An 18157-nucleotide genomic window follows, 5' to 3' on the forward strand; every position below is an offset into this window, starting at 1 on the left:
CAGTGAGCAGGAGATGGGCAGAGAAAGAGGGAGAGAGGATCCAAAGCAGGCTTTGCAATGTTAGCATGCAGCCCAGTGTGGGGCACGAACTCATGAACTGTGAGATCATGACCTGAGCCGAAATCAAGAGTCAGACTCAACCAACTGAGCCACGCCCAGGCACCCCGAGGAGAAGATGGTATTTGACCTCAGTGAAATTTCACTAAGCAGAATGTTATGTTAAATATTCATAATTAACAATTTTAATTGTGGACTCTGGAAGCACTTTGAAAATGTAAATTGGAGGTTTTCTCTTTTATTCTTCCTTCTCCATTCAATTACAGGAGAAGTACACATTTCTCATAAAATGTTCTGAAAGCATGGCTAAAGATGGCTTTCAGGTCTGCTCTGTGTTATGGCCAGAGACAGAATTTTGGAATTTTGTCCTGTTATTATAAATAATTTTCTTGTTTCTGAAAACTACGTAAGAATCCTGTAAAACAAACATTTCTGAGAGAAGAGCAGTGAGTTATGAGCTGTTTTCTTTTTTCAGATCCGGAGAGTCAGACCTTGAAAGAACATTTAATTGATGAATTGGATTATGTATTGGTCCCAACCGAGGCCTGGAATAAATTACTCAACTGGTATGGCTGTGTAGAAGGCCAGCAGCCCATTGTCAGAAAAGTGAGTACATGAATTGTCACAGCTGTTGGTCAGTGTCTGTGAGTGCTCCTGGGGGGACACTGACTAGAGTTGGTTTCCTGGGGTACTGGATGTGCCTAAGTGGTCGAGTAGAGGTGTTTGAGGCCTTGTTTCTGGTTCTCTTTAGGGAATTGTGATCGTGAGTGGTGGTGAGTGAGGCTGCTCACTTGGGGTGTTATAGTGAGTGGCCTCCAAACATCAGAGCTGCCCAATGGCTTGGGGTGTGTCCAGCAGTGCCATGAGAGCACTTTCTGGAAGGCTGTATGAGAGAAAGTTTACTTGGGGTCATAGGGACCTACGGTAATGTACCGCTTCCTGTTTATCTTAAAACTTTTCTGAAACTGCTTTTGCCTCTGTGTTTAAGAGTCTTTGGCCACATTGTTGAATGTCTCAAAAAGCAGGTGTTTATAAGCCAGAGAATAGCCTCTTGAGGGAAACAGGCTATGGGATAGACACCTGGATTCCTAACCCCTCTGGTAGATGGGACTCATGAGAAGACCGCCCACCCTGACTCCCATAGTTGTTTGCTTGTCCTACCAGAGGGAAAATCACAAGATCCCACATGCCTGCTGATAGGTAGCCATTGAGTAAATTTCTCACTGTCTGGTTTGTAGTTCCCCTTCTTAGAGTAGGAAAGAACTGCAATCCTGAGGCCATGCTTCTAAGGATCACTGTTCGGGGCCAGAGCTACCTTCTTTTCCAGCTAGAAACCTGGGCCCCTGAGAGGGGTTAGGGATCAAAAAGTTGGGGGCATGCCAGTGTCCTGCAGATGTCTCCTAATGCCCACAGTGTTGCCATATGGTGAGTGTTCGGCTGCCTCAGGGATTTAACTATATTCTCTAGTCCTCTCATTTGACAAACCTTGAAAAGGAGACATCATGATCCTGATTTAGAGATGAACAATGGCTTCCCTGTTGTGCAGTGTTGTTCATCCGGACGCTTTTCCTCATGAGTGGGAAAAAGATTTTTAAACTCCTAGGACGGATGCCAGTGGCTTTAAAAATCTGATCACTTAGGGAAACTGATAACTGTGTGAATTCTGCCTTTTACCACTGACAAAACCTATTGCTTCCAAGACTGCCGGTGTGGAACCCCTGCTTCTTCACCTGTGCCTCTTACTTGCAGGTTGTGGAGCACGGCCTGTTTGTCAAACACTGCAAAGTGGAGGTGTATTTGCTGGAACTGAAGCTCTGTGAGAATAGTGACCCCACCAATGTGCTGAGTTGCCATTTCAGCAAGGCAGACACCATTGGTGAGTAGCTGGGCTGGGGTCCCAGGTATCCATTGGGAGAGTGCAGGGCATTGTGGCTAATGGGAGGGAAGCCAGGCACCCCCTTCAGAATTGTTACCCATATAGTCTCAGGTTGTGGTTACCAGTCCTGACGTGGGAGCCTGCTCTCATAGAGAGCCAAGCCTGGGAATCGTGTTCTGTGAAACACCTGGCATGGCCCCTGCCCATTTGACATACGGTGGTAAAGATGAGGAAATGCAGATTCAGAGAGGTCAAAGTAACTTAAAAAATCTTTGTGAGAAAGTGGCAGGGCTAGTATTTGAAACCACATGGGTCTTAACTTCAAAGATAAGTTTTCTCACCTTTCTGTATTGTTGATATGCTATGTAAATGGGACCCACATCCTCAAAGAAGGAAGGAGGAGCATAGAGAAAGTTTCTAGGTATGTGAGTGCGAGAAGATGCCAGTGGAAGATGTGTGGCCTTAGGAGTCACCATGGGGCTGAGGTCAGTCAGAACTTTTGATCCAAAGCACCCTGTGACCCTCTGAACAGGAAGGAGGATGAGCAGTTGCCCGGTATGGGTACCTTTAGCCTTGCATCTGGAGAAGGCCTTGAGTGATCTTTCTGCTTGTCCCTAGCAACCATCGAGAAGGAGATGCGGAAGCTGTTCAACATCCCTGCTGAGCGTGAAACACGGCTGTGGAACAAATACATGAGCAACACTTATGAGCAGCTGAGCAAGCTAGACAACACTGTCCAGGATGCGGGGCTGTACCAGGGTCAGGTAGGAGGGCTCAGGCCATGCCCCAGCAGGCGGCTCTGCCAGATACCTGCCAGACATCTGGTTCTGAGCACATTAGCAGTGAGGTGCTTTGCATATTCCTTATATGGTTTTCCCTTTCACTCAGGTGCTAGTAATTGAGCCCCAAAATGAAGATGGCACATGGCCGAGGCAGACCTTGCAGTCAAAGTAAGTGAACTCTTTCTCCCTTGTGGGTGGGCACACAGGTGTAAGAGAGACGCCGTTTCCTAAAGCAGTTATTGTGCTAAGAAAAATTTTGGGGGAGTCAGATGAAGAAACATGCTATTTCATATCCAGAGTCTGTAATCCTGGCCTTGGGTGAGCAGTGTGCTGGGCAGCCGTCTGAGGAAAGCTGTCAAGGTGTGTGAACAAGATGGTGAGCCTCTCCTTGTTGAGAATGAGAGAAGGAATAGAAGGGGCCCAGATCTGGGAATGCTTTTCTGCCAAGAGGTGGCTTTGTTTTTGTCAAGGCCATTCATTTTCTCCACCTGTGGTGAGAGGCTTGGATGGGAAAGAAGAGGGCTCAGGCATGGGATCTTGTATGACTTAAAGGTAGTAGTTTGATCCCACCCCGCTTTTTAACCACGGGCCTGTTAGTCATTGTTGCTTACTCGGGGAATGTTGCTAAACTGGGACCCCAGGCATCTCTGTCTCAGGAGAGGTTTGTGGGTGGTGTGGAATTATGCATGTCCTGAGAAGGGGACAGAAAGGAAACATGAGTTTTTCTTTCTTTTTTTTTTTTTTTTTTTAGTTTATTTATTTGTTTTGTTTTGGTTTTTTTATTTAAAAAAAATTTTTTTTTTAACGTTTATTCATTTTTGAGACAGAGAGAGACAGAGCATGAACGGGGGAGGGTCAGAGAGAGGGAGACACAGAATCCGAAATAGGCTCCAGGCTCTGAGCTGTCAGCACAGAGCCCGACGCGGGGCTTGAACTCACGGACTGCGAGATCGTGACCTGAGCCAAAGTCGGCCGCTCAACCGACTGAGCCACCCAGGCGCCCCGTATTTATTTATTTTGAGAGAGAGAGAGACAGTACGAGTTGGGGAGGGGCAGAGAGAGAGAGAGAGAGAGAATATGAATGAATAAATCCCAGACAGGCTCCACACCTTCAGCATGGAGCCCGACGCAGGGCCCAAACCCACAAACCCACAAGATCATGACCTGAGCCGAAACCAAAAGTCGGATGCTTAACCGACTGAGCCACCCAGGTGCCCCATGTTTTTTTATGGTAGCAGGTGGGGGGATTGTGTCTGTGGTCTGATAGTTATGGGGACAGTGTGGGTCTTTACTCTCTTCTTTCAGTTAGGTCTTGGACAGGGACTATTTCATAGTGATGGGCTCGTAGCTCCTTTGAGAGTCATGAAAGCTACCTGCTCTCTCTTGAGAAACACTCAAGAAGACACAGCGTTTTCCCAACAATCTCAAGGGTTTTACAGATACTCTAGCCATGGACTCCAGTTTTAGAAACCCTGGTCACCAGTTCCTGACAAATTGACAAAATAGCTGTGGTAGGCAGGATAATACCACCCTCCATGTCCACGTCCTAATCCCCTAGAACCTTTGAATATGTTAGGTTACATGGCAAAAGTGATTAAGATGTGATTAAGGGTCTTGAGATGGGGAGATTATCCTGGATTATCTGGATGGGCCCCATGTAATCACAGGATGGACGAGGGAGATGAGAGTCAGAGAAGGAGATGTGGGGACAGAGCAGAGTCCAACTGATGAAATGGGAGAAAGACTTCACTGGCCATGAGCCAGGGAATGTGGGCAGCCTTAAGAAGTCCCTAGAGCCTCCACAAAGGAATACAGCTCTTGATTTTAGCTCAGTGAGAGTCATTTTGGATTTCTGACCTGCAAAATTGTTAAGATAATAAATTTGCATTGCGTGTGCGGTTTTTTTTTTTCAATATAAATTCAGTTTATTCATAAATTTGTGTTGTTTTAAGCCAGTAAATTTTTGGTAATTTGGACAACAGTAATTGGAAGGCTAGCCTTGGCTGCTGACTCCCTTCTTGGAACTGGAAATGCCACAGAACTGAGAGAAAATAACATTAAAAACTGTGAGGAACCCCTGGGGAGACAGAAGGTGATTGGATTCCAGTCTGTGAGGTAGGGTTGACAGTTTGGAGCAGAAGAGGCTGGATATACTGGTCAAGGGAGACTGTTAGAGTTCTGCCCTTTTCTCTTCCCAGTGCTGCTTCTCCCCATCCCTTCCACACCCTAGGGTCCCAGATTCCAGTCAAGGGAGATGGCTTTTGGAAAAGAACAGTGTCTCCTTGTATTTGCCTAAAGGTTAGAGTTTCTCTGCAAAGTGTGGCCAGTGGCCAGTGGGCCCAGAGTGGGATTCCTGAGGTACATTCCCTTCCCCACTCCCCTAATGGCACCAGGTACTGTTCTAGATACTGAGGATGTAGCAGTAAATAAAGTCTCCATCCTCAAAGAGAAGTAAATGACAAATAAGAAAAATCCACATGGGGAAAAATCAGGGAAGAAAATCAGCAGGTATAGGCTTTGGGAAGAGGCAGATTTAAATAGGATAATGGGGAGGCCCCACTGAGGTGCCATTTGAACACAGTTATGAAGGAGGTGAAGGAATCAGCAGTGAGTGGAGTGCTTATTAAGAATAACATTGTGAGGCAAAGGCGCCAGCAGCAGTGGAAGTTCTGAGGCAGAAGCAGGCTTTGTTGAAGACCAACAGGAGTTTGTTGTGGCTGTGGTGCCAGGAGTGATGGCAGGAGCTTTTGCGGGAAGGTGGTAGGCCCCGTTGACGGTTCTAGCTGTGCCTCTGGGGGAGGTAAGGAGCTCCTTGGAGGAGGTGTGGTAAGGGGAGAGATCTCACCTGGTGGGATCTCACCTGGTGAACAGCTCAGAGGGAGCCATAATGAGAAGCTGACCAGTATAGTTGGAATGAAAGGAAAATGGCAGATTGACAGCCTGTGCTAGTGGGAGCATAATTCATGTTCCCAGCCTCATAGGAGGATGGAGCAAGCATAAAGAATACCATCAAGGAAAGGAGGAGGTGGGTACTTGAAACAGGAACAGGGTGGCATTCTTGGGAACAAAGAATTCAGGAGATGGGTTGAGTAGCAGAATGGATGTAACTGAAGCTGAATGAACAAGTTGGAAGGTCAAGTTGAAGAATTCTAGAAAGCATTAAGAGGGATGAAGAGATGAAAGATAGGAGAAGCAAAATGCTATAGGATGAGGGTAGAAGTGGCAGTATTCGTATCTCAGAAGCAGAGAGGAAATGACTGGAGCAAGGGGAAGAAAATGTTTGAGGATAAAATGACCAAGAGTTTCTCAGAGATCACAAAAGAGGAAAGATCTGAAATTTAAAGAATGCTAAACACAGATGGAAGGAAGAAAGCCCACCCCTAGACACACTAGAGTAAAAGTTTAACAATGGAGATGTAGAGAAAATTCCACATCTTATTGAAAGAAAAAATCACAAAGGAATAAGAAGCAGATTAGTATCAAACTTCTCAGTAGCACCAGTAGATCTGAGAGCTACTTTGTCAGTGTCAAAATAACTTTCTTAAAATATATATGTGTGTGTGTGTGTGTGTACATATATACATGTATGTATATATATGAATATATTTTATATATACAAATATGTATATAATGCATATATATTATATATATTCTATGTATATGTATAATATATATAAAATGCTTATTTGAGAGACAGAGAGTGTGCATGGGGTAGGGGGTGGGGAGAGAGAGAGAGAGAGAGAGAGAGAGAGAGCGAGAATCTCAAGCAGGCTCCACACTGTCAGTGCAGAGCCTGACACGGCTGAAACCCACAGCCAAAATTAAGAGTCGGACGCTTAATCTACTGAGCCACACAGATGCCCCAAAAGTAAAATTTTAAAAGCAGAATTTTATACCCTACAAAACTATTACTTAAATGTAAAGATGAAATAATTTTTTTCTTTAGCGTAGATGACCTTGGAAGATTTTCCACACAGAGCTCCTATGTGGAAGCTACTGTTAGAACTCAGGCGCTTGCAGTAAAATCCATAACGTGTGAGAGAGAGCACATACCTAGGAAAATATTCTGTTGGCCAGAAAAGCAAGGGCTTTGTGATTTTGGAGTAAGCAAAGATTTTTGACACAAGAGAGAAGACACGGCACCACAAACCACGGAGGAGGAAATGGATAAAGGGGGTGACTTTTAAGTTAAGAACTTCTGTTCATCAAAGCGTAAAAAGGCTAGTCACAGGGTGAGAAAAGATACCTGCAATACATATGTCTGACAAATTGCTTTTATCCAGAAGTTTGAAGAAATGCCTTAAATCAGTAAGAAAAAGACAACTCCATTAGTAGAAGGGGCAAAAAATCTTTAACAGTTACTTTATAAAAGAGGATGTCCAATGGCTTGTGAGCTTATGGAGAGGTGTCAACCTCAGCAGTCATCCAGAGATGGCAAATTAAAACCACAACACAGTGTTTCTGCACACCCACCAGAATGGATTAGTGAAAAAGATGGACAGTACCAAGTGATGTTGAGGTGTGGAGCACCCCAAATTGTTGACCCCGCCGATGGGGCATATAAATTGGTGTGATTTTAGAAGAGTTGGCAACCCATGCTAAATGAAGAATTCTGTGTGTGTATTCTGTAACTCAACGATCCACTCCTAGGCATACTGCCAACAGAAATACATCTCATGTTCACTTAAAGATAAGTTCAAAGATGTTCACAACAGCACTGCTTATCATACTCACTGGAGTTAACCCAGATGTCCATCCACCAAAATAGAGTGGATAGGTTAATTGAGGCATAGTCACACAGTGGAATTCTGTAGGGCCTCGACAACATTGAGTGTCATGACCATTGCTGAATGAGAGAAGCCAGACATAAAGCAGCATACTGTATTCTCTTGATAGGAAGTTTAAGAACAGGCAAAGCTCATCTAGGGGGCTCAAGGTCATAGTAGTGGTTAGCTGTGGGAAGAATCGTAACTAAAGGGAGTATGAAGAGGACACCAGAGGTTTAGTGCTGTCCTGCTTCAGAGTCAGGATTCTGGTTATATAGATGTATTCACTTGATGAAAATTTCTTGATTTTTTACTTAGGTGGTTTATGCATTCTCTATGTAATTCTTTGCTAAAAAGTTTAATAAGAAGAAAAATTTAAGAAAGCAATCCATAGCAAAAGCAGTCCAGAAGTAAATTCTGGGTAATCCCAACATGGAAGGCAAGTGAGGAAATGGGAGGCAGTAAAAAGCAGAAAGAGATGGGAATGTCATCCGCCCTTTCTCTTGTGGAGAAATGTAGGTAAAGTTTAAGTAATTGATAGGGAAAAATAAAAATAGTTACAGGTCCTAATAAGTTAATGGAGTAACTGCCAGAAATCTAAAATAGAATATTTATCTTTGAAATACACTGTGTCGATTAGGAAGGGTTTGCTGGCAGTTAAGAAAGACTAGACGATCAGTTTGTGAAGAAAGATGCTGAGGTCTTTCCAAAAAGAACTTCTGAGATGGGTGGTCCAGTGCTGGTATCATTAGTAACCCAGCCGCTCTATTGTGTTGCCCTACTGCGTGCAGCTTCTACTTCAAAGGTAGCCCCCTGTGGGTCCAGGATCCTGGAGCTGCAGTGGTTACACCTGCATTCAAGTAGCAAGGAGGAAGAAGCAGGAGGGACATAACCCTTCCTTTTAAGGAAATTTCCCAGAAGTCACACATCCTTTTGCATCATTTTGGTCAATAATAAGACCATAGCTGGCTTCAAGGGAGGCTGGAAAATGCTGTTTAGCAAAGGTGCAAGGTGTCTAACTAAAAATTGGGGATCAAAAACTAAGGAAGAAGAGCAGAATAGCTTATTGGGAGGCAAAAGGGGAAAATAAATCCCTCTTTTTCTTGTCTACTCTACCAATTCCTATGGTCACCAAATGTGTGTGGGTTTTCTCCCCACACCATCCAGTTCTCTGACACCAGCTGGGTGTTCTGGAATTTCACTAAATTCTGACACTATCTACCTGGAGGTAGCATCAGATCCCACAGGTTAAGGGCTCAGTCCAATCAGACTGGCCCATTTTAGATCCCAGTTCTAAGTCCAGGTTGTTACCTGTGCTTGGGTCACTGGCTATAAATCCAAGGTTCCCATGATCCCTCCTTGGGCTCAGTAGTTTGCTAGAATAGTTTACAGAACTCAGGGAAACAGTTTATTCACTAGATGACCAGTTTGTTACAAAAGGCTATAACCTGGGAACGGTGAGATGGAAGAAGAACCAGGTGGTTATAGGGAAGGGGTGAAGAGCTGCTATGCCCTGTTCAGGCATGCCATCCTTCTAGCACCTCCACATGTTCACCAACCTGGAAGCTCTCCAAAATTCCCATACTTCAGGGATTTTTGTGGAGGTCTCAGTAAGTAGGCATGATTGATTAAATCATTTGGCCGTTGGTAACTGAATTCAGATTGCCAACCCTTATTGCCTCCTCAAGGGTGGGGGTGTGTGGCTGTAAGTTCCAACCCTCTAATCACATGGTTAGATCTCCTGGCAACTGGCCCCCATTCTTTGTGATTTTCCAAAAGTGATTAATAAAAACTGAGGTGTGGTTGAAAAGTGCTTGTTGGAAATAACATGACAACTCCTTTCTTTTTTTTTTTTTTTTAAATGTTTTTTACTTATTTTTGGGACAGAGAGAGACAGAGCATGAACGGGGGAGGGGCAGAGAGAGAGGGAGACACAGAATCGGAAACAGGCTCCAGGCTCCGAGCCATCAGCCCAGAGCCTGACGCGGGGCTCGAACTCACGGACCGCGAGATCGTGACCTGGCTGAAGTCGGACGCTTAACCGACTGCGCCACCCAGGCGCCCCAACATGACAACTCCTTTCACTTTTATCACCTTGAAACTATTTCAGGAACCAAGGACAAAAAAACACAAATATAACAAAAGATGCTTCCATTGCTCTTATCACTGAGGAAATTACAAGTGTTTTAGGGGCTGTGTACCAGGAATTTTGAACAAGATCAAAAATATATTTATTATTGGGGCGCCTGGGTGGCTCGGTCGGTTAAGCGTCTGACTTCGGCTCAGGTCATGATCTCGCGGTCCGTGAGTTCGAGCCCCGCGTCGGGCTCTGTGCTGACAGCTCAGAGCCTGGAGCCCGTTTCAGATTCTGTGTCTGCCTCTCTCTGACCCTCCCCCATTCATGCTCGCTCTCTGTCTCAAAAATAAATAAACGTTAAAAAAAATTTAAAAAATATATATATATATATATTTATTACAAACCACAGCACCCTAGGATACAACTAGGAAACTGTCACACCTAAGAAGGGAAATTGAGGGCAAAAAAAGGAAAAGAAAGAACTGAAAAGTTTGGTAATTAGAAAACATGAGATAAGAAGGCTGAATTAAGGCCATGTAGAATAGTGATTAAAACAACTATAAATGAGTTAAACTCACTAATCAAAACTCTCAGACCAGCCATATTAAGTAATACATCATCTGTCAAGCAGACCCAGGGTTAACCTGGAGAGAATGGGAAAATACATCAAGTGAATGTGTCATTCAGGGGAAGTCATTGATTGGCCTAATCCTTTTTTTTTTTTTTTTTTTTTTTTTTTTTAACCTACCTATAGAGTCAGCTTGACATGTATTGTGGCAGGAAAACTTCCTAAATTGTTTCTGTTCAGCTCTTTATTAGGGCCACCTAGTAAATTTTGAACATTTTAAGATCATTTTCTCATGCTTCAAACATTTTCTGTAGAGCTGGCCTCCTATCTCTCTCTTTCTCTCTCTAATTCCCTCTGACTTACCTTGCCTGAGGTTGCTAAGGCCTGATTAGCTCTCCACCATGACCCCTTTTCAAGGCTGCCTGCCCAGAACTAGAAAAGGCCAGTGTTGGGGCGCCTGGGTGGCGCAGTCGGTTAAGCGTCCGACTTCAGCCAGGTCACGATCTCGCGGTCTGTGAGTTCGAGCCCCGCGTCAGGTTCTGGGCTGATGGCTCGGAGCCTGGAGCCTGTTTCTGATTCTGTGTCTCCCTCTCTCTCTGCCCCTCCCCCGTTCATGCTCTGTCTCTCTCTGTCCCAAAAATAAATAAAAAAAAAATGTTGAAAAAAAAAATATTTAAAAAAAGAAAAGGCCAGTGTTCCTGAAGTGGAGATGTGGCCGCACACAGATGAGAGTTAACAGCATTGGTGTGGGGTGAGCCCAGCTAAGGTTGTTGTGAAGGCAGTGAGGATTCTGCCTAAGAATTCATTGTTACCTTATGGGGTGCCTGGGTGGCGCAGTCGGTTAAGCGTCCGACTTCAGCCAGGTCACGATCTCGCGGTCCGTGAGTTCGAGCCCCGCGTCAGGCTCTGGGCTGATGGCTCGGAGCCTGGAGCCTGTTTCCGATTCTGTGTCTCCCTCTCTCTCTGCCCCTCCCCCGTTCATGCTCTGTCTCTCTCTGTCCCAAAAATAAATAAAAAATGTTGAAAAAAAAAAAAAAATTTAAAAAAGAATTCATTGTTACCTTAATGATAATACCAGGTGCTAGACTCTGGCTACTTGAGGTCACCCCTAAAGGGTGGGCTCATCCCCAGAGCAGCCCTCAGCTTGGAGAACAACTGAGAAGCATGCAGAGCATGGTCGAGCAAGGAGGGCGGGCATGGGTGTGGCATGTGGCGGGCATGGGCCTCAGTCATGGGTTCAGAGCAGGTTCTAGTCATGATTGGTAAGGACTGGATGTGCCTAGGAGCAGGAAATACCTCAACAGAAAGGTACTGGGAGACCAGAGGCTTGGCCAGCATCTTTTAAAGGAGCAGAGGGATCCTTATTTGGAGCTGTAGTCTCTGTTTTCAGAGTGTTTGTGGCATGGGACCCAGTGGGGTCTTGCTTCACCTAATATGTACGCTTGAGAGTCAGATGTTTCCTACCAGTTCCCTATTTGCCAGCCTTCAGTGTCCCAGGTTGTGCTCTAAAGCTGCCTAATGACAAGTGACAAGTGCCCAGGCAGTTCCCAGATAGTCACTCTTCAGAGGTCTTGCTTTTGTCTGTCAAGGGTGGAGTTTAAGAACAACTTTGTCGGGGCGCCTGGGTGGCTCAGTCGGTTAAGCGTCCGACTTCGGCTCAGGTCATGATCTCACGGTCCGTGGGTTCGAGCCCCGCGTCGGGCTCTGTGCTGACAGCTCAGAGCCTGGAGCCTGTTTCAGATTCTGTGTCTCCCTCTCTCTGTGACCCTCCCCCATTCATGCTCTGTCTCTCTCTCTCTCTCAAAAATAAATGTTAAAAAAAAAAAAAAGAACAACTTTGTCATATGTAAATTTTCAAGCATATAAAAAGAAATCCTGGGGCGTCTGGGTGGCTCAGTCGACTGAGCTTCTGACTTCGCCTGATTTCGGCTCAGGTCATGATCTGAGTTTTGTGAGTTTGAGCGCGGTTTGTGAGTTGGAGCCCTACATCAGGCTCTGTGCTGAAAGCTCAGAGCCTGGAGCCTGCTTTGGATTTGGTGTTTCCCTCTCTCTCTGCCCCTCCCCTGCTCACGCTCTGTCTTTCCCTCTCTCTCAAAAGTAAATAAAAATTAAAAAAAAAAAAGAAATCTTACATATTCATCATTAGATTTTTTTTCCAACTGAATTTATTCTGAAAATACAGCATTTTCTAGAACATTTTAAATGTCATTTTTTTTGTTTGTTTTGTTTTCTTTCATTTTAAGGAGAAATGTTCTGTTTAAGAAATTGACAGGTCTTGGTTATGGCTTCTGTGGATTTTTGCCCTTTTAAGTTCAAAGAAATAGCATAAGTTACCAGTAAATAGTTACTAAAAAGGGAAGTGTGACACTATATGCCTTTAGGTTCTGCACATCAGATTTTGAATTTCACCATCCTGTAGTACCTGTCAACAGAACTGAGATAACAGTATGCCACATTAGACCAACCGTGGGTAGTGACTTTCCTCCCTACATAGTAGGCTGGGAATACCTGCATCACATTGGACAGGCTTCAGATATGTGCTAAAGTTACCTGTCTGGTAGAAGAGAGTGTCCCTTGGCCCTGCCCGTTCTCGTTTAATGAGCTACCTGAGTTCTTGGACTTCTTGGCAGCATGAGGATGAAGCTCTGTGAAGCAAATGCTCTTCAGCATTAGAGAAGGTACATTTCTCAATGGGAAGTTGAGAGGCTGGGGAGTTCTCTTTCCCTCTCCCTCACTGTGACCTCAGTGTGGAGCAGAACTCAGTTCCTGATTCCCCTTTAGGCCCCTCGATAGTTTCCTAATGTCTCTGCACTGTAGGTGTGGGTACAGGATCACTCCTTATCTCTGCTGCCATGTTTCACTTTCTTCTTGCAGAGAACCCTGGTTGAGATCAGATCTCATGAGGTTGGGCTCTTTGCTGGGGCATATTATAATCATTTTCTGTAGTCTAAAAATAACCCCAAGCCTAGAAGGAAAAATCACATTTGTACATACTCAAAACGATTCAGAATGATTCACTTTCTTCTACAAGTTCTTATACAGATTTTAGTAGAAAATTGATAAAACTCATACCAATTTAATACTTGGGGCATTTAGCCCCTGAATTAATTATTCTGAAAGTTGGTATAAATCTAAAATAAGATGCTGTGAAAAATATTGAAACATATTAGGCCAGCCTTTGAAACAGAGAGATTACTCACATTTGGTAAATTTGAGGAAGCAAAAGCAATTTTCCTTGAATAGCGTAGTGAAACCAAATTACCATTTTCCTGTTCATATTTGTTTATATATGTGTTTATATATATATATATATATTTACATTGTAAATTTACATATGTAAATTTTATTTGCGTATGTATTTTTAGCCAGCTGTTCATTTTGGGTCAGGTATTCTTGGATATTTATCTCTTATTGCCATTTTTCTGTGTCTTTCACTGGTAACTCTTAAAGTTCAGGGAAGCTTATGATTTATAAATCAAACCAGGATGCCCTAAAGATCAACCTTGTGGTTTATCCTCCTGAGAGATTCAGTGGGTGACCATGCAGATGAATGAGACCAGGAAGGCCAATTAATCTCTTGACTCTCACTTAAATAAAATTTATCTTGAAGTAGTATGAAAGTAGGCCTTTTGTAGTTTATTTTAAATAACTGAATGTGGAGAACATTTATTTCTTAAGAAGAGACCTAAGGCATTCATTGGGGCTTGCTTTTTTTTTTTTTTTTTTTTTAATTTTTTTTTTTCAACGTTTTTTATTTATTTTTGGGACAGAGAGAGACATAGCATGAACGGGGGAGGGGCAGAGAGAGAGGGAGACACAGAACCGGAAACAGGCTCCAGGCTCCGAGCCATCAGCCCAGAGCCTGACGCGGGGCTCGAACTCACAGACCGCGAGATCGTGACCTGGCTGAAGTCGGACGCTTAACCGACTGCGCCACCCAGGCGCCCCATTTGGGGCTTGCTTTTGCAGAAAGTCAGTAGCATTGTCTCTGCTTCTCTCTCCCAGATCAAGCACTGCACCTAGCAGAAATTTTCCTACCTCTCCAACATCATCAGCAAGTCTGTATTCCTCAGTGTCTGCCTCTTCCATTGCAAATGGTGATAGCACTAACACCTCTGGGATGCACAGTTCCGGTGTCAGCAGGGGGTAAGAGCAGGCCCTTTCACTTCACTTCCCTCCCTCTGGGTCCTTTCCCAGGCTGTACCTGGAGAGCTCTGTTGCCACACTAAGCATAGTGGGATTGGGGTTCCCAATGGGGACGTGGTGCATGTGGTTTCTTGCTCTGGTTCCTACCCACCATAGAGTGTGCCTCCTCATTCTCACTACATTGCTTGTTCTTCTATGAGCTGGTGTTTTGCCCACAGCCTAAGTCACTGGTGGTTCTGGGGAGTCACTGCTTTTGTCTATGAAGGGATGGGTTGGCCATATGGCAAAAGAGCTGTGAGGGAATGGTTCTTTGCTGTGGGAGAGCCCTGCCTGTATCCCCCTCTGGATGGCTGTGATTCTTTGTGCAAGCATCTCAGGAGTGCCTGCCACACAGCAGGGATAGAGTGGAGGAGGAGGGTGAGGTGAGACAGTGTGCATGAATACTTAGGCACAGTCAGGACTTAGTGTGGCCTGGTGGGTGGTGGCAAGTGTGAGCCCTTGATCTTGGCAACCACATGTTCTTTCCTGGAGTCACATGGCAGTTAGCCTTCTAGAGGGATACGCAGTTAGCCTTCTAGAGGGATACACAGTTAGCATTCGCCAAAAGCCTGAGACAACTCAGGTAGCGTTTCTCCCCTTAAGGATGTAGCAGGTGGTAACCTGCCATTATGTCACATCAAGGGCAGGGGTGGGCAAAGGCGTGTGGCCTGAGGGCTGGCGAGGGGAGTAGAAAGAACTTGTATCATGAGGTTATTTCCAGATAAGAATTCTAGAAGCCCTGGAGGAGCCCAAAAAGGCTCCTCCTGAGGGCATGTGTACAGCACTCGCTTTTATTGCTATTGTGGATTGTGTTTTCCAGTGGATCTGCCTTCTCTGCTTCGTATAATTGTCAGGAGTCCCCATCGTCTCACATACAGCCTGGGCTCTGCGGACTTGGAAACTTGGGGAACACTTGCTTCATGAACTCTGCTTTACAGGTAGAGGGAAACTACCATCTAAATAACACTGCTTCTTCACAGGACTGTGGCTTGGTTAAGAAAGGCATGCTAAAATGTTGGGAGGATCCTTTCCCAGGGGTCCCTGCCTATCCTTTGTTAATACTTCAAGGATCCCTGTCAGGGCACCTCCCACCTGTTAGTACAGAAGGGCCTCATCAGTGTTAATGACCCCAAAATGTCTTCCTAATCAGTTCTGGGTTTGGTTTTGCATTAAAATATTTTGACCATTAGGGAATGGTCAGAAAATATTGGAGTATTTGCCTGGTTGGTTTCTGATAGAATGAGAACTCCCAGCAGCTCATGCCATCTTTTCACCAAAGATAGCTTATATCATGCCCCTGATTGTGCTGAATCCCCATATCCTCCCTTTGATACTTCATTTGTTCATTGATCAAATATTTATTGGGACAGGGGTGCCTGGGGGGCTCAGTTGGTTAAGTGTCTGACTCTTGATCTCAGCTCAGATTTTGTTCCCAGGGTCATGAGTTCAAGCTCTGCATTGGGCTCCATGCTGGGTAAAGCCTACTTAGAGAAAAAAAAATTATTTGGGCATACTATGTGACAGTACTGTGGTGGACATGGGCTGGAGTTAGGGTCCAGTTAGAAAGTTAGGAGAGCACAGTTCCCAAGACTGCTTTCACTTCTGACACCAACTGCAAGTTTGGGAGTCCCCAAGACCACCTTTAGTTTCAATAATTTGCTAGAAGGACTCACAGACTCACTTAAAACTATTATACTCACAGTTGGGGTTTATTATAGGAAAAGTATACAAGTTAAAATTAGCCATGGAAAGGAGCAAATAGGAGTCTTGGAGGGTCCCCAGTGCAGAGCTTCTGTTGTCTGTCTGTTGAGTCAGAACGCATAACTCTTCTAGCATTGACTTGTAACATTAAGCATGGGGTGTTGCCAAATATGTAAACTCACCTGAGCTTTGGTGTCCAGAATTTTTATCAGTACTTTATTTTCATGGCTTGATTGATTGATTGATTGAGTGCCCAGGTTGACTATTGATAGGATGTGACCCAAGCCTCCCCACCCCTGCCCCACCAAGTCACATTGTTGGTCTTTCCAGAGTGGCTGGCTCTCTACCCTAAGATGACTGTATAAGTGTGGCCACCACCACCCTAAATCACAGTGTTAGATTCTATATTAGGACTAACTAAAGACCTCCAGGCAAACAAAGATACTCCTGTCAAGGATAATATTCCAAGGATCAACAGAATACTTCCCCAGAAGCCAAGGGCAAAGGCCAGACTTTCTCTTTGGACAAGGCCAGATTCTTTACTATACACAGAGACTCAGTGGTGAGCAAATCAGACATGGTTTTTGTACCCACAGGACTTACAATCTAACTTGGAAGTTTCTTGGAGTATAAAGGAAAAGATTAAAAAATACGTTAAAAAGTAGGTGACTCTTGGGTTTTGAAGTTGTTTTTCTCCACTGTGGTGAGATGGGAAGAGCTGAGTACTAAAGAAAAGAACCTTGAGATTTGGCCTTTCATGGGTAGGTTTTCTCAACTCTTTTGTATCCTCAATTTTCCTTGACTATTGGATGAAGATAACAACGAGGAGATTTATAGCTCCACATGTAAATATCAGGAAAAAGAAGAAAGGGTAAATTCTGTAATTTAAGTTTCTATCTCCTAATGCTAGGAAAAGAACGAATGAAACCCAGAGAAAGTGGGAAGAGGGAAATAATAGAAGAACAGAAATCAGTGAAATACAAAGCTGATTAAAAGTACAACTAAATGTGATTCTTTGGGGAAAAAACAAAAAAACAAAAACTTAAATTGACAGAAATGCTCAGAGAAACTGATCAGGAATAAAAGAATAGACATGACTAAAGCTGGGAATGAAAAAGGACTATCACTACAGATCCTATAGCCATTAAAAAGATGAGACGATAGTGGAACAACTTTATGCCATTAAATTAGACAATTTAGCTGACAAATTTAAGATTTTATTTATTTATTTCATTTATTTTAAAACATTTATTTTCGAGAGAAGGAATGCACGTGTATGTGTGAGTGGGGAAGGGGCAGAGAGAGAAAGGGAATCTCAGGTAGTCTCCATACTGTCAGCACAGAGCCCCATGTGGGGCTTGAACTCATGAACCTAGAGATCATGACCTGAGCCAATATCTAGACTCAGACATTTAACTGACTGAGCCACCCAGATGTCCCTTAAAGATTTTTTTAAGTAGTCTCTATACCCAACATGGGACTCGAACTCACAGCCCTGAGATCAAGAGTTGCGTGCTTCACCCACTAAGCCAGCCAGGCGCCCTGACTAGGAATTTTGAAAAAAAGGAAAATTTTAGACGATCATATCTCATAACTATAGACACAAATAATGTAAATGAAATTTTAGCAAATCAAATTCAACAATATAGATGAAAGTGGTTGAACAAGTGGGGTTTGTAACGGCAGAACTAGGTTGGTTTGACACCTGAAAAATTAATTTCTCACATAAAGGAGAAAGCCCTATGATCATCTCAATAGATGTAGGAAAAAACCTTTGATCAAACTCAATTTTTGAGTTTGAAGAATTATAATTAGTATGTACACATGTACAGTGATAGTGTTTTTTGTTTTTTCTACTATCTCGTTATCCTGATCTTTCCTCTAATGTTTCAGCTCTAGTAAAACATTTTGCCTTCAGCTTATTTATATTTTATCTTCCCATGAGACAGTGGAATGTCCTAATCAATTCTTGGTTTTTTTTTAATGTTTATTTTTGAGGGAGGGAGAGAGAGAGAGCAAGCGAGCGTGAGTGGGGGAGGGGCAGAGAGAGAGGGAGACACAGAACCCAGAGCAGGCTCCAGGCTCTGAGCTGTTAGCACAGAGCCTGATGCAGGGCTCAAACTCCTGAACCATGAGATCATGACC

The 18157-nt window shown here is 44.0% G+C and overlaps 1 protein-coding gene across 8 annotated transcripts in view; it reads left to right on the top strand.

The window, feature by feature from the left end:
- The window catches only part of USP4 (ubiquitin specific peptidase 4), a 50235-nt gene that overhangs the window by 7708 nt on the left and 24370 nt on the right, over positions 1–18157 (top strand). For 7 of the 8 annotated variants that reach the window (XR_009260926.1, XR_009260925.1, XM_058726945.1 and 4 more), the window contains exons 3-8: positions 533–663; positions 1807–1933; positions 2552–2697; positions 2822–2883; positions 14132–14272; positions 15132–15249. Coding sequence is in view for 6 of the 8 variants with exons in the window: in XM_058726945.1 (XP_058582928.1) it covers positions 533–663; positions 1807–1933; positions 2552–2697; positions 2822–2883; positions 14132–14272; positions 15132–15249 (725 nt within the window). In the remaining 2 variants the exon portion in view is untranslated. The remainder of the gene's footprint in view (positions 1–532; positions 664–1806; positions 1934–2551; positions 2698–2821; positions 2884–14131; positions 14273–15131; positions 15250–18157) is intronic. The other variant, XM_058726944.1, reaches the window with a different exon arrangement.

The sequence above is a fragment of the Neofelis nebulosa genome, chromosome 4 (genome assembly GCF_028018385.1).
Source record: "Neofelis nebulosa isolate mNeoNeb1 chromosome 4, mNeoNeb1.pri, whole genome shotgun sequence".
Classification (NCBI taxonomy): Eukaryota; Metazoa; Chordata; class Mammalia; order Carnivora; family Felidae; genus Neofelis; species Neofelis nebulosa.